At 39.6% G+C, this 16543-nt stretch overlaps 2 protein-coding genes across 3 annotated transcripts; both read right to left on the bottom strand.

The window, feature by feature from the left end:
* Positions 1–1339: 1339 nt before the first annotated feature.
* On the bottom strand, positions 1340–4054 carry dffb (DNA fragmentation factor, beta polypeptide (caspase-activated DNase)). The gene is made up of 7 exons (XM_027007674.2): positions 3875–4054; positions 3631–3757; positions 3326–3511; positions 2810–2889; positions 2561–2734; positions 2259–2359; positions 1340–2060 (listed from the first exon to the last, which is right to left on the bottom strand). Exons 1-7 carry the CDS (start codon positions 3992–3994, stop codon positions 1850–1852), a joined length of 999 nt encoding a protein of 332 aa, XP_026863475.2. The 5' UTR covers positions 3995–4054; the 3' UTR covers positions 1340–1849.
* Positions 4055–6493: 2439 nt separating this feature from the next.
* ifrd2 (interferon-related developmental regulator 2) lies at positions 6494–15566 on the bottom strand. Of its 2 annotated transcripts, XM_027007651.2 has the most exons (13): positions 15055–15566; positions 12749–12811; positions 10327–10440; positions 10017–10098; positions 9813–9937; positions 9526–9683; positions 9352–9405; positions 9062–9240; positions 8770–8878; positions 8174–8308; positions 7418–7546; positions 7025–7117; positions 6494–6766 (listed from the first exon to the last, which is right to left on the bottom strand). In XM_027007651.2, the coding sequence occupies exons 1-13, from the start codon at positions 15104–15106 to the stop codon at positions 6686–6688; spliced, it is 1374 nt and encodes a 457-aa protein (XP_026863452.2). In that variant the 5' UTR covers positions 15107–15566; the 3' UTR covers positions 6494–6685. The 2 variants fall into 2 exon arrangements, with proteins under 2 accessions (XP_026863452.2, XP_026863454.2); XM_027007653.2 differs by lacking the exon at positions 12749–12811.
* Between the last annotated feature and the right edge of the window lie 977 nt (positions 15567–16543).

The following is a 16543-nucleotide window of genomic DNA, read 5'->3' as shown; positions in this document are numbered from 1 at the left end:
GTAGAACAACAAATATAATATAATATTTTAGCAATGGCATCAGCAAGTGTATTAGGTGCCTGAGAATTCCTGCTTGAAAAACTGTGTTCTGGGATGGAATCTTGTTTTGTGTTTACACTGACCTCCCAACAGTCACTTTGAGATGCTTCTCTATGCCCCATTACTCTGCCCCACTTGACATCTCTTTGGTTAAAAATACATAGCAGAATCCAATAAGCACTCTGCATTGCCAGGTGCTTGTACTGTGGACAAAAAAACGTGTTTTGCTGCCCAGAAATGTAATAAAGAGTTAACATTAGAGGTGCTTTTTCACAAGGGAATGAATTATTACATGTGAAGGGGTTGCCAAATTGAATGAATCGAATCTTTGCCAGGGGGAAACAGCATTCTAGCCCTCTCCTGATGCTTATAATATTTAAGCTTCTTCATAGAACTCCTCCCACCCTGAGATAATGGCTACTGTGCAGTTCTCTTTTGTTAACTTATTAAATAGGCCATTTATTAATATTTTGTTATCTCATCACTTGAAAGTGAAGTCACGACAACTTTGATAATTCTAGAAAAATGTAATTGAACTCAGCTGGACGCCATATCTCTTTAGAAACATGCTTTTTGTTCATGAATGGGAATGGAAAGCCAAAAGGTAAAAAAAAAAAAAAAAAATCATGTTGTATTCATCTACTTGACCAATACACCTTTTATATCATGGCCAAAGCTGCCAAGAGATTACATTTGTAGGTTTATAATCAAACATCACAAATTGTACTCAAACATTTGTATATGTATTCTTGCTAGTATTGATTTATATCTATTTTTGTATGAAAATGTTAAATCAACTTTTTTTCTAGTTTAAACTTTTTTTTTTCCTATTAGAAGCCATGTTTGTATAATGTTAACCTTTTACATGTTAAACATTCACTCCATTAGTCTACTTCACATTTACCTGCTCTGCAGTTTTGCTACTCTGTTCAGAAGAAATAAACACTTTTAAGCTTTGATTATAATGGAATTGTCATGTCTTAAAAATAACTGAGTGCTGTGTATTAATATGAATGCTATTACAAATCTTTGTGGTGAACCCTTATGATGCTTAATGAAAGGCACATTACTCAAATATGTATTCATTTTTTGTGCATATATGGATATTGCAGAATTACGGTTTGAACAAAATTGCATCTGATTACTTCATTTCACATGAAGAAAATGGATAGGAGTCTATGCTGTTCAGATGAAACAATAACATGTTAAAGAATACTTGTAAGATTCAACTGCAGCAGTCCCCAGTTTGTTTCCTCTACAAGCTGAGAGCAACTCCACATCAAGAGACCAGAGTCAGCTGTAGTCAGAGAAGCTCTAGTTTATTAGCAGCAGAGGGAAGGTGTTTGTTTGTTTGAGGAAAGTGGCACAGGGAGGGAAAAGCAGTGTGTGTGAGCGAGTCATGGGGTGGGGAGGAATGGAGCTGGTTGGGAGCAGCCAGAGCTTAGCCAACTGCTACTGGTTATTAGTTTTTAGATGCAAGGGAAACCTACAACACTTCATTTACTGCATTTAGCTGACACTTTGTCAAAAATGACTTACAATTATGACTGAGTACAACTTGAGCAACTGATGGTTAAGGGCCTCGATCAGGGGCCCAGCCATGGCGGGGCTTGAACCAGCAACCTTCCGCTTACAAGTTAGTTACCTTAACCACTGCCCTATACCCTATAATTGCCCTATAATTTTATTCTTACTTTTTAAAATATGTTTTAAAAAGTTATACCTGTGGGGGTTTTTTGTATATTGTGTACAGCATTTAACACTTTCCTCTAACTAATCTATGGAATCCATAATTTGCTTATAGTCCATTTCAATGCCGAGTCTTTTTAACACATTTATACACTAGATTAGAATTACATGTTAAGTCATGAACCCCTTTCTTGTGGCAAACTATGTGAACAAGTCTGAGGTTGTTTTGGGTGAACAGCAGTTTATAGAAGTAGTCTAGGTTTATGTCACTGCTTTTTTTACCATGAAGTACTTCAACAAGAGTGGGTATGATGGCTCTTTTCTTCTCAATTCTGAAACACAAGTTTTCATATCTGAAATTATTAACTTCTATAAAGTTACAATTAATTTATTTCTCAGAGGTACATATAGTTATTAGCGTTAACACAAGAAGCATGTCCTGGTACTGAGTGATACCAGATAACGCCATTTAGTGAATCAGAGACTAGGTTGATCCTGTTTCATACATGTCCTGCTGTTCTGCTGATTACCTATGGTCCAGATTCCAGGTGCTGAAGAGGATTCTGTTCTCACGGTTGCAGTATGGGTTTATTGAATGAAGAAGCTTACATTTGTCCTGGTCAAAAGCACCCTGACAACACACAAAGCCAATTATGAATAAATAAATAAATAGAGACCATATTATTCATTGGAAAGTAGATACTATTGACCACTGTAAAAATTCAGTTAGTGTTTAGTTAATAAAAACAAATAAACAACCCAAGATCTTTCAGCTCTTATTTGCTGTATCATTGTACTACATCTGTGTTCTGTATCGTACTAATGACGGTACCTGACACGAGAACCACCCCTCTGTCGTGCACAATCGATGCCGCTCCTTCTCTGTTCTGTCAAAGTAAGTGCCATGATAATGTGCAGATTTCAGTTTTTCTGCCAAGCTGGCAACAACCTTGTCATATTCACGTTTTTGCTTAGCATTCTTAATAGTCTGCGCATGCCCTTGAACCTGTAGACAAATACACACGATCAGGCAATACATTGGTGTATGGCCAGTACTACACAACTTGCAGGATGATCCTACCTCCTTCAGGTAACCCCGTATCCTTTGCTCACAGTTGTACTTCATATATGAGGACTTTGTCTTAAACCTGGTGTCGATCCCTAAAAGAAGAGAAATTAGAAATGCAGCTTTTTAAACTCTTACCAACAAACACCAATCATGAATGATTCTGAACATGAGAACATCACATCTATGATGAAAGGTGCTATTAAACAGCTAATTAAAATGAGGGATGCTAAACTGTTTTGCCTGTAGATTTTTCAATCTTGAAGACCCACGCCGGTCAAAATCCTGATTTTGGTTTCAAAACAGGTGATTCGCCTTAGTCACATTTACGTCAGCAAAGTGACGACTACTTCCGCTACAGCTTTCGAAACGGGCGGTTATCTTTAACCTGTTCAGACATGCTCTGAAGCATCCATTACTTTGTTTACCCAACGAATATTTCAAAAAGAATCGCTGAGATATTATAAAAAGCTAATAGTAGTAGTAACTTTGCGACGAAGTTAATGGAAAAAGCATTCCATCAATGGAAACCTTCAAACCAGTCCGAATCGTCATCTCTGTTCTCCATGTCCGCGTTGTCCTTCATGTTGCACAGGAAGTCACAGACGATTTTTTGCCATTTGGCAGAAATTTCATCCGTCTGGAGCTTCCGTGCCGCGCTGATCAGGTCATCTGCGTGTGCGTCTGTGCCCAGTACCCGACCGAGCTCATACACCACTGGTGGAGGGGAAAGTTACTTTCATGTTACGTTATGAAAATCAGTGATTATTATATATTATATTTTAACATCGGCCGATGTTTCATGTAGCGAAATGATCCGCGCGCTAGATACGCACATTTATTCCAGCTCTGTCCATCAGAGAGGAGAACTAGCTCCGTGTTGTCGGGAAGGCGTTGGAAATACTCATCTGTCAGTATGGTCCCGTCTTCGTATAAGCAACAATGTGTTTTCCTCTCCAACAACTAAAACATGTTTTTTATGAGGGAAACAAAAAACACCGCAAAGTTTATTTTAATGTGACACTTCCCAACTTCAAAACAAACATTAATGGAACGGTAATGACCGCAATTGAATTGTACCTGAAATAATTTGCATCCTTTCTGGATCAGCTCTTTCAGTGTAAATGCCGCTATACCAAATTTTTTTGCCTCTTCTGTACACCTAATTTTAAATAGTTTAGGTTTTTCATGTTTCGGCATATTGCTTCTCCCATTAACGCTGTACACACTTCGTTGCTTGATGTAGCGAAGCACCGCAACTTTGTGCGCTGCCACCTAATGGTTCCTAACGAAAGCGCCTCATTTAACCGATATCAGTGCAGAATACCGCGTCAATCGCAATATCCGGACTCTTCCCCCAATTTGTAGATCAGCTTTGAAAATTGGTAAAAATGGAAAATTTTTAGTGTAAAACATGGCATCACTAAATTTACACAGAACCAATATGTCCATGTAGTGTCCCAAAATTGGAAGTTATACCACCAAGGTTGTAGAGACAGGCAGCTTTCGTCAGCAAAACAGACCTGCAGAGAGAGCCACTGGCAATTAGCCCATTACCTAAAGACCCTTGTACAATAAATAATTAAATAAATAGCAGCTGACAACAATGACCTAGGTGTTGTGATCTCACCTGCCCAGTCTCCAGCTGATAGCTCTCTTCAAGAGGATGTTCATCAGTTCGGATCCTACATACTGCACACAGTGAAATGACATGCAGGAACAAGAGACCCTGATCCACTGAAAAGCAGGCCAGTGCCTATGACCACTGGTGGCAGCACAGAGCCTTCAGCTGTGACCCTTGTCCTCTCTAGACATGTGTTCCAGGATGCACCTGCATTACCTGTTTAGCCAGTCTCCTGTCCCTAACAAAACTTTGGTGGGGAGGCCAGTTAAACCCCTTGGTTGTATATAAAGGAACACCTGTCCCTTAAAAAAAAAAGTAAAAAAGTTGAAAAGTGGAATGTTCTGTGTAAACCTGGCTATGGATTAGAATGTTTATCTATTTATTTTGTAAACCTGTTCTGTATCATTGAGGAAACTGGAGCTTTTCTTTGGTAAGAAGGAAATATGAAAAACTTAAGGGGGACATTGCATGGAATGCTGTAGTTTGTATTCACAACATGCATGCATTCTTATTGGATACTGGAAATGTCAAAAAGCAGAGAGGAATACTGTGACAGCCAAGGACTCACTCTCATGCATTTAATTAAAGAATTCAGTTATACAAACTTCCTCTAATCTTTTCCAATTAAGTCTAAACCTGCTTGGTTTCAATCATGACGGGGGGGAAAAACTTTCTGAGCAATGCAGTCAACTCCAGAAACAATCACAGAAAATAATATAAAATATATATAACAGCCTTAGAGACATTTAAAGTTAGAGGCAGCCCAACGTTGACTGACACAGCTGTCACTTTGTATACCCCAACAAACTAGCCTAGTCACAATGATGCCATAAATTTGCTACCAGATCTACACTTTTAAGACAAATTCTTCTAAATCCTAAGTACTTAAAAACATCTAGGCAATTATGTATCAGGTTATTAAACATTTTATAGCTAAAATTTCTGAAAGCCTACTGTCCGTTTGTTTTATGGTTTTGGCTTGTGTAGCTGAACAGTGACCCAGAAGATTTTACAAATACCATAACTTTCAGATTTTCTTTTTTTATTGAAAGCCATGAATTAGATCAAGATTACCGTCTGAGTGTAGAAGCATGTATGTCTCACAGTTAACCATTTAAATGGATAATTTAACATTTCAGCTTTTAATTATCTTTCTCTTAGTTAAATACAAAAAAGTTAATTTGAAAATATTTAATGATCCCTTTTAGATTATGCTGTTTATGTTGTTCCCATTCTGAGGCTTTCCATATTAGGACAGGGAGCAGCTGCATCAAGCAAATGGCGATCTTCTATCCAGTCTTTCAGTAGATCAGTTCTAGTAAAAGTGAGGAAGCTGCGTGAACTGTGTGAACACAATCCAACATCTCTTCAAGATAACAGCAGCCGAAGCTCTTTTGCTGTAAATAACCAAATTATGGAAATGTGCATAATTTGATGCTGTTCAGAAAAGTGTAAAAGGTAACAAGACTATACCATAAACTATGATGTAGATGAGAGAATTAGATGGTTTGTTGGCAGTGAGAGGAGATCTTTATATAATCATTATTCCTTATAAATTTTCAGTTTCATGATTACATCTGATGTTGGCCAGTCTGTATATAAAATATACATAGAAAAACTACAAAGGATTTAATTTCCCTGGCCACTTCCCATACTGTAAATACACAGCTCATTTCTTTCACATGTTAAAAAGTTTTTTTCCCAAAAACTCTAAATAAATTAGGAAGTAAAATACATTTTTAACAGAAAAACTGAATACAGCCTTATAAGAGGTCATTATAAAGGTACAATGCTAAGATGTTTGTTTAAAGGAGCAATATGTAGCATTTTCTGCTCGTCAGCTCATTTACCTGCTGGTAACAAGGTGAGCCTCCAGAGACTGCCAGAGTCACTGCAAATCACCATGTCGTAAGAACATGATCTTATTGTTTGTCTTTTAAATTGTCGTGAAAATGCTACTTATTGTGCTTAAATTTAGATTTCCTATTCATTATGTAATTTTAAATAAAACCGAGGCACACGATACACACATTCATGCTTGTGCATGCAGGCATGCACACATGCACTCTCACTCACACACACACACACACACACACACACACACACACACACACACACACACACACACACACACACACACACACTTTGCATTGTCAAGTCCCTGGTTTGGCAGTCGCTGTTTTGTTTTTTCAAGTGAGCTGATAGGACGATGTAGTGTTCCTCTCTGGATTTCTCCATCCTCACCACCATCAGAATCCAGAACTTCATCACATTACATCTGCTCGTTTGTCTCTCACTTTGTTTCGTAGTTTTGTCCGAGCTTTGAAGGCAGCAGAATTGTAAAGATGCTGCAAATACAATTACACACATGTATACATTATCACACACATATACCCATTCACATATTTAAACAATCACACACTTGGACCAAATATGAGCACTTCTGCAGTGAGCAATAGGTGATAACCCCACCTGCCATCCTTCCTTTGATCATTTAGTTGACTCATTCAGTCATTTCATTGTCATTTAGCTTCTGGGCCACTGTAACGGTCCCAGAGGCTAAATGTATTAGTTAATTCTATAAAGGTCAAAGGACAAAATGTTACCCTCTCTGTGCGGGAGATCTTGTTGGCTTTAACAGAAGAGTCTAGGATGAGAGGTGCGCCGAGTCCAAAAATATCTCTCAGCAGCGGATTAAACTACACAAAGGCACACACACAGTACGAAAAATTAACAACACTACCAAAGCTGACATTTGAGAGTCCCAGCAACATTATTATATTCCAAAGTATATAAATACATCATACTTTTTGTTATCCCTGACCTAACCTGACCCCATCTGCTCTTTTCTGCCTGGGTTGAATGAGGAGTGTTGGAACACAAGACAAAAATATGCAATGCATTTGAAATTTTTGTAATACGTTTTTGGGATTTTGAAAAAGGTGCCGTGGAGTGTGCATGTGTGCGGTGTTTAAGACTTGTGATTGAGTCTTCCTCACCTGTAGGTGGTGGCTGACTCCAGACTCCAGCACCTCCTTGAAGGCATAGTAAATCCGCCGGCGCATCCACCCATCAATATAGATCACCTCAACCCCAAAACGGATCTTCTCTTCTGAGAAATCCTCATTCTGCATGGAAAAACAAATGTAGATAGGGAGAGAGAAAGAATTATAATAAAGCATCCAGTCGTTTCTTAGCAACAGTGGCTTTAGAAAAAACAAACAAACAAAACAAAACACATACACAACTTTAGTTTTGCACTTACTGTTGTTCACAAGACAGAACAAATAGTCAAAAGATGATCAAGTATTCACAGGTCTCCTAGCAACAGTGCGTTTGAAAACTTCTCACACTAACAGTTTTTGCACTGCTGTCCACAAACAGGAAAATGTTATTAAACCATATATATATAGCTAAAAAGTAAAGCAGTGAAGTTGTCAGCATCCCTGCATATCCCCGTTTTCCCAGCAACACACTGGTACACTGCTTCACAGCACCCATTTATTTGGTGAACTATAACAAGCTTAACAGAAATCCATCTCCAGGTAAAGAAACATGGATTTGTCCATGACTGCGAGAACAAGGAACTCTCCCAATGACACCACGGTTACCCAACAGTTGAGAAAACCATAGTGGTCTGAAACTAGCCGAGCAATTTAGACCTAGAGACCAATGCCGTCTTCTGTAAGCCTTCTGGACAATTAGCACTGCAGAGAACTAAAGGCAGCCACTTGGGGTCATGGCTCCTCGCTCACCTCGATATAATGCAGCACCTCACGGAAGATGGAGCGCTGTTTCCTGCGGTCGTTTTTGGCCCGGTGTTTGTTGCCGTCTGTCGCCAAGCTCTTCAGACTCTCGCAGAGTGCATCACAGTCCTCACATTCAAATTCCTGCACGCAAACGTACACCAAGTTATGCTCACGCGCACTCTTTAAAGCGTAAAGCAAACACACAGGTAACGAAACATACATGTATAACATTAAATCGCTTGAGGTTTTCATTCTCTTTCTCTACAGGTTTTGTGAATGAGACAAAGACAGAGTACAAATAATGGATATGACATGATGCATTGTTGTCACTTTTCTGAGCATATTACAGGAGTAATTAGGGGTTCTAGAACACAAATACAATAACTGGTGTTACACAAGTTTAAACTGCGTAGTAACAAGTAGCTACTGCAATGCTAACCCACTACACAACTGGTTTTTTTTATTATTACATTCTAACTTACATTCTACATTACATTCTAGCTTAGTTACCTCAGAAAAATACTTAACATGATGCTTATTGTGTAACACAAAAATTTGCTTGAAAATTGTGAATATAGTGTGTGCTTGCTCCACTGTCTCACTTGGTCAATGTCTCGTCCAAGTTCGTAGAGAAGAGCAATGGTCTCTCCCACTGCAATCCTGAAGTTCACCTCACTGCTCTCCAAACAGGCCTGAAGCCTGGGCAAGTGACTGAATGAGAGAAAGTGGGAGGTGCAGATGCAATGATCCAAAGAGGAAAAAAAAAGAAAAAAAAAGAATGGTTTTGTTGGGTTTTAATATTGAATGGAGTGAGTGTTATGAAAACATGTGTGAGATGTACAGGTTAAACCTGTTGAGAAAATTTGTGTGGTTCAGTCCCTGAGAGAGACTCACTAGCTGACTATGCTGTTGATGCGAGAAGCGGGGCAAAGGGTGCAGAGCAGAGCCCAGGCCTGTAGGGCGGCGCTGTGGAGCGCAGGAGTTCCAGCTTTAACAGAGGGCAAGTTACCGTCAGCCAGCGGATACGCACCTACAAACACACTCTCCAAATGTCCCATACACTTCAACAAGTCCTGAGGGATGAAAAGTGAAAGACTTGATTAAAAGGTGCTTCTTACATTAAGTATAAATATTACATGGCTATCTATGCACATGTTTTCTATGGTAATATGATTAACACTTACTTCAGCATCATCTGATGCAGATACATAACAGCACATTCCCAGTGCTCGAGCACACTAGAGAAAGAAGAAAAAAAATTCCAGTGCTGTTTACTTTGAGATTATTCAATTTTGCAATACTGAAGTAAATGTTTGACGAGGGATGCACACATCTTAAAATTTTGGGGTGCTACTCACACTCTGACGTGCTAACATATTGGCACAGCTGTCAGTCAAGATGTAGCTAAGGATGGGGCGGAGCGTATTGAAGCCCTCCTCCCCTTCGGTTCCACCTCCCAGCTGTACACACAGGAGTGCGCACAGGGTAGCTGCTGCAGCCTGTTCCTCCCCCCCACCTGCAGAGGCAGAGAGAGAGATAAAAAATTCTCTCTCTCATATATATATTTTCTTCCTCAAAAGTATCCTCTCTTCTGACTTTAAGAGCTATGCTCGCCACCAAACCGCATCATGGTCCTAGTGCCCACCTTTCTTCAGGCTCCGCTCCAGGCAGTCAGTGATGGTGAGGCGTCTCTCCAGCAGGAAGTCATACAGCACTCTGGAGGAGAAGGCCGAGCGCAAGCTTTCCAGTGCGGCGAGGCGCGTCTTAACACTGCCAGAGAGAGCCTGCTTTACTCTTAAGTCTTTTTTCTTGGGGAGAAAACTATGCTTAAAAGAATGTTGTGTGTCACCTCTTGTCCATCAGGTTGTCAATACACTGTTTAAGTTTGTCCTCTGTCTCCTCCTGAGCAGTCTGTTCATCTACTAACTCACCTGTTCAGCAAAACACAGGAATAGAGCAAGATACACATGTTGCACTCCTTTTATACATCTAAGGGTGTGTGTGTGTGTGTGTGTGTGTGTCTTGTGACAGAGGCTGGTCTTTGTGTGTGTATTTTCAGTGTTTTAAAACTGAGTGCACATTAGCCCTTGAGGACAAAACATACTATATAGCATTTTTTTCCCAGGACACCTGAGTCTACTACTCGCTTGTGTGTGTACCTGTTCCTTCATCCAGAACTGAGGCACTCTCACTGGCACTGCTACAGTGACTGAGCACATCAGATGCCAAATCATCATCACTCGCTCCAGACTCCCCTCTGCCTCCATTCTTTCCTGAGCAAGAGAGAGAAAGAATCAAGGGATAAAAGGGGATGAAGTGTAAGAAAGATTAAATGAAGAGGCTGCAAAAATAACAGGATGAATGTGCATGTTTACACTCCTAAATGCGCAATGACATGCATTGCTTACTAATGCTACTATAATGTACTTGTTGCTTTCTGCTTAGCTTCATGAGTTCCCAGCAGAAGTGTGCCATTTAATCTAAAGTGTACTCAGAGTCCTACAACGTGAATTAAAAACAAAAACGCATTAAACAGAGCATGAATTTAAGAGACAAACAGGTAACAATCTCCATATTATGATATTTTGGATATCTCAGGTCATGACCTATTTGACCCCTGACAACAGCACGCACGCACACACACACACACGGTTGCACTGTAACATCTGCACTGTCAGTCACAACACACATGCTCTATAACTACAAAACCACATCAACTGTGCCAGCTAATTCTAAACAAAGCAAAACCACCCACAGCATTGTTTTGTTTATTCTGGTCCCAACCCTAGATACTCTTATTAGTTATACTATAACGAAGTGAGGGTCCCAGAGGAAGTCACATTTGCCATATGTATGGTACAATACATGCACCCAATCTCACACATTCTCATGTGCATAAATATTCACAGAACTCCCCATTCCTAAGCACTCTGACCATGTTGTCTGACCAGACTCAGAGCTCCAAAGTGGAGCATGACACCCCTAGCTGTTGCACCACATACACAATGGGTAAACTGTTCACCAAGGGAGGCCTTTTCAATCACAAAAGAAGCGACAAAGAAGAAAAAGCAGCACAATAAAATAGTGAAAGGGGGCTGGGAGGCATGATATCTAAGGAACAATCAAGCTTTTGATAGAGTCTCTCCTGTAGTTACTGAACAGAGCTGAATCTGTTTCTATGGTTACAAACTCTGGTGGCTTTCTCTAGCCTGCAATGGTTTGATATGAAATCTGAAGGTGCTGTAAAAATCTTATGTAAATGTGTATCTTCCAAGAAATTCTTTCCTTAATTTTTATGACCAAATATAAGTGGGCTTGTCAGGTACCAAAATCTAGAGGCTGAAAGGGTTTGCCAGATAGGATTACTTGGAAAATAAATCAGTTACGAAACACAGGCACTGAAGTGATGAACAAACTAACTGCTCAGAGTGCCATTTGTCCCTTGACACGATCCAAAAAACATTCAGCTTACACACACATGCATGAAGCTTCCATCAAAGCTCATGATTTCAAAGGAAATAAAGAAAACATCAAATATCTTCAGTCTGATCAGGTTTGAGAAGGTTTTCAGAGTGAGAAAGTAGTGTGCACAATTGTGATGTGAAAACAACACAGGCTGCTTGGAACTGAAACCAAGTTTGCAGGCATGAGCTCAGACACATGACACATTCACATTCCAAGGCACAGCAAGGATCAGTCTGGAGCACCAGTGATGTTAGTGTCACATAGATGGCATGACATAAATAAGCCTGGAATAGCTGGCTAAGTGATGCAATGGGAATGAAAGCCAGTGTTCTCACTGTGAGGACCATGCACAGAGTTTTACTGAATACAGGACAGCTGCCATTAACTCTCATTTGGTACACGCGTTGCAATTACTCCAGGTGTTTAATCACAATCTTCTTATGAAGGTATTGATCAGTTGAATTAAACACAAAAGATTAGAGTTGAGAGTACACCTACAGAGAGATCTGCACAATGAAAGTTAGAGACTAAATGATGTAGACAAGAACCCAATTTAATAATGAATTTCAAAGGAGGAAGATTCCTCCTTTATTAGAGCTCATTGTCAGACAGGTCAGTCTGCTTATTCCACTGTCCAGAATTTTGGATATTTCAACTGCCATCTTGTTTTCACCTGTCCAAGCTTTTCTGAAAGGTGTAGGGCAGCAGACAGGAAAAAGTGCTTCTCAAATCTAGAGCCTGTGCTGCCTTAATGAATCAACATATCTTTAAAAAATATCCAGGCATATTTACATTAATTTTCTTTATACACAAATGAAGCGACTGAAATGTTTCGCTTGAAGACACGGTCATGGTCAACACAAAACTGCAGGTCAATATTTCCAGAGTAGACAGTGGATGATGAACACTCTGTATGTCGCCAGATGGGTGGTTGCAAGTCAGCAAGACAATTAAATGGCTCACAACTATTATGTGCTATTCACTAAAAAGAAAGCAGTTGTAGTGAATTTAAGTGCAAGGTAAAGGGCAGCAGGCACAGAAATGGGCACGGTGAGGATGAGGGGCATGGCTGTGGCAAAGGGCAGTCATGACTTAAACCGTCGGAGGTCATGCTACCTGGACGTGATAGTGCAGTCTTGGCTGACAGCTGCAACTGAAGAACTTCCTGTCGAAGAGAGCCTATTACAAGGCAAGGAGAATAAGGAAACATTCAGGTGAAACTCAGACTCTAAACTCCAAGCTCAGGGCAAAAATAGTTTTAGACAATGATACTGATAATGATTTTTTGCCTTTATAATCCTCGATCAACAACATTAATCCAGATGTTAATTCATCCTGATGAAGGCAAGGTTACTATGCTTCTCACAGATCTAAGATCAGATAATCCCCAAGATACAACTACACTTATGATAATTACACTGTATTAGTGTGTCAGGTACAGTACTAAGCCATGTTAAGAAGTTTGAGGAATAGGTGCAGTTAGTGGCCTAACTCATTCACTTTAAAGGATCTGCTTATACTGTTAATCCACACGATGATCCCTAGAGAAGAGCAGCATTATTTGAGCTCTATGATGCATCATATTATTGATTAATAATTATTGTTACACTCTGTATTTTTCATAACCTGTCCTATGGAGACGTGTACAGTTCAAGTTCAAAAAATAAAAATCTTGCCCAGGATTTTGTTCCGACTGTATGATTTGTAATTTTGATTTGAATTATCCCCCATGTCATGCAGTTATGTCTGTTATCGTGCTGCTGTGACAACCCTTTTTTTAATTGACATCAAAATTTACAGAAAAAACACACCCTTCTACAATATAATATAATCACTGCTAGAGGGTTAATTTCTTATGTACCACTTCCAACTACAAGTGTAACATCTCTTACCATTGTGTATTAATCCATATCATATCCTATACTGTTTAAAAAACAAAACAAAAAACAAAACTGACATGAATTTTCGAGCCCTTTAACCTCATTTCGATAGCTAGTGTGCAAAATTATTTTAACCTCACCTCTATTATTTCAGATAACATGTAAAATATGTAAAAATAAAGATATGTATATTTAGCATATTTCCATTGTCTCATAAGCAAGAATTCATTTGATAAACATCACCCAATAGAAAAATGTCCCCTTAAGCAAAGTTCTCTCCATCAAAGGCTGTGTCCAACAGGTAATGAGCAAGCAAGCTCCAGCTGCACTATCCAACAAGGAATGTGGATACTAAAAGTCCCTAGAGACTAGTCATTACAAGTAAACTGGAAAGGCACTGAAAATGTAATGCTTAATACTTGCTACTGGTAAGCACCGAATATCTATATAGCGTTTGTAAGTTGAACGCAGTTACCGCAGGGCGCAGTTGGGCAGAAGTTGAAAACGGACACTGTTACAGAGAAATTGTCTGTTGATCTAAATTTTGATATTTTTTATGGCAAGTGTTTATATTACCCACATTAGCAAGGCTGTTTGTTCTTTTGTAGAGTGCCTAGTTTCTTCATTGTTTAAATATGTCTATTGTATTTTTAAGTATGTGCGAAAAGTCAGTACATTTGCACTTGTTCAATTACTCACAACTCAAAATATCAATAAATAGATCAATAATTAACTGTTAAATGATTCCTTTCAGTCTCTCATAACTACTCTTTTTAAAACAAACTTAACTAATAACTAACTAGCTAATAATAAAACCAAACTACGTTGGAATCTGTCCCATTACCAAGTAAATAAGTCGTTTGCATCATTTGTTGGTTACACGTGTAACTACTGTGAATGTAACCAAGACATCTGACCAAGGCTTTCTAAAAATACTGGTATGTTAGGTTAGCAGGCTAGCTGTGCATTTTGCCTCCTAGCTATATCACAAAGCAGTAAAATTCGACCGTCGGTGTCCCCAATGCCAGTAAATGTGTGTAAATGTAGAATATGGAATACATGTAAATTGATGCTGCTAGACTAAATTTGCTAACATACAAGGTAGCTAGGATGTCTAGCTACGTTGACACATTTTGCAACGGAATTTACCAGCAAGCTAATTATCTTAGATAGGATTGCTATCCAGGACACTCACCCGCTAGTGTTAGCTAACCTAGCCATCATTATTTTGCAAATGAATGAAAAATGACTGGCAACTACCTGTATCGTCATTTATTAATTACTGACAAACTCGGAAACACAGCTAGGGAAGAGAAAACTAGGTTAGCTATCTAACATTAGTGATAACTGTGTAATTAAAACTATTAGCTAGCTAGTTCTATGCTTTGACTTATTACTTTTTTTTTTTTTTAAATAAAGCATTTTTAGGCTTGCGAAAGACCACCGTGTGTCATTCATTTCCTGGCCAGCCAGCCAGCCAGCGTTTCTGTGTGACATGTCCCGATTACCGCTGGGCTAAAAACCTCCACAAGATAAACTTACCCTTGGTCGAACTGCCACCTCGTTCACGTTTCCCTTTTTTGCACCGTGGCATTGCCGTCTGTCAGCGGATCCCAGAAAAGCTAAGGCAGGTTACAGCAAGACACTTTTTATGGGGCTTCCACTAGCTCTCTGCAAGGCTAGTTAGATTAAAAACAACCTTCGCCCGACAGTCAACAAGTTGTCAATCCTAAAACCTAAAAAAGTCGTCCAAAATTTGTGAAAGAACAGATGGCTATCTATCATCTAGCATAGCTAAGATAACGCTAACTACCCCACGTTAAATCTCGCTACTGTCTCGACTTCAGCACCACGTTTTGGCACCATTAATCTCTCCCACGCCAAAGAATGCAGGATTTGGTGATTCTTTTTAGGGTGTATTATCTGTGCTTGTCTCCAGGTAAACGATATCTAATGCCAGGTTGAGATGGTAGATATTTTTCGAAGTGTTTTGGACGGAGTATTGTGCACGTTGTAACTGCAGATTCCACCATTTTCTCCTCAGTAACCGCTTTCAGAACCGGCTCCTCCTCGCGGAACACGCCTCGTGAAGGCTTATGGGTAATGGCGTTTCTTTAACGTGCATACGGGAGAAAAAACAGAGATGACAAACTACTACTCCCACAATTCCGAGCAACGATCAGCTATTTAGAAACGTTTGGGCTATGACATAATCTTCAAAAACGAGTAGTCTCTCCAGAGACGTTTACTGCGCTCAGACTCACTTTTAAAATTATTTGATGAACACTATTCAAGAATAATAAATGTTATCTGACGGAGGAGTGATCTTGTCCATATTCTCCCTAACTTTTTGGGGGAAATATTTGTGTCCATCGAGTGGCAAAAAACGTACACGTGACCTCTTTGCAGAAGGCGGACTGAAATCATGCAGAGAAAGGTGCCGTTATACGGTCCTGTAGGCCAGTTAAGCGCTACGTAAACTACACTGCAATCTATAAACGGTAGTTTACAATGAGACTCTCTAGTGACTCTCACTAGAGTAAGCCCGATTACTCTAGATCTTAGGAAGGGGTATTTAACTAATACTTTAGTTATTTTAGTTAGCGTTAAATACATACCAGTCTTCCGTTTTCCGTTAAGTCCTGAATCCAAGATCTCCACGGAGTGTGACGTCCACCCGAAGTACTAATCCAGACCCCACTTGAGTTTTTGGTTCTCGGGGATTGGTGCGTGGGGGGCTGAATAAGATTAATCACAGGTTAAAACTAAGCAGCAGCCAGGAGGTCAGTTCCTGACGCCTGAAATTAGTGTGGAAGCTCAATAAACATTCAGGTTTCTGGCTCTAGCAGCATCCGTAGTTGTCTATGGTACACAGTCCCAGGTTACCAAATAGGCACTGATGTATGGGCCCCAAGCCTTTTAGGGGCCCAGCAACAACAGATAAAGAACAAAACAAACCACATACACACACACAAACATATTAGGAGATAATTTGCAAAGGGTCCACAAGATTTCGACTGCTTAGAGGCCT

Source organism: Electrophorus electricus, chromosome 23 (assembly GCF_013358815.1).
Source record: "Electrophorus electricus isolate fEleEle1 chromosome 23, fEleEle1.pri, whole genome shotgun sequence".
Taxonomy (NCBI): domain Eukaryota; kingdom Metazoa; phylum Chordata; class Actinopteri; order Gymnotiformes; family Gymnotidae; genus Electrophorus; species Electrophorus electricus.
The sequence above is the reverse complement of the archived record's forward strand: the minus strand, read 5'-3'. Positions and strand labels throughout refer to the sequence as shown.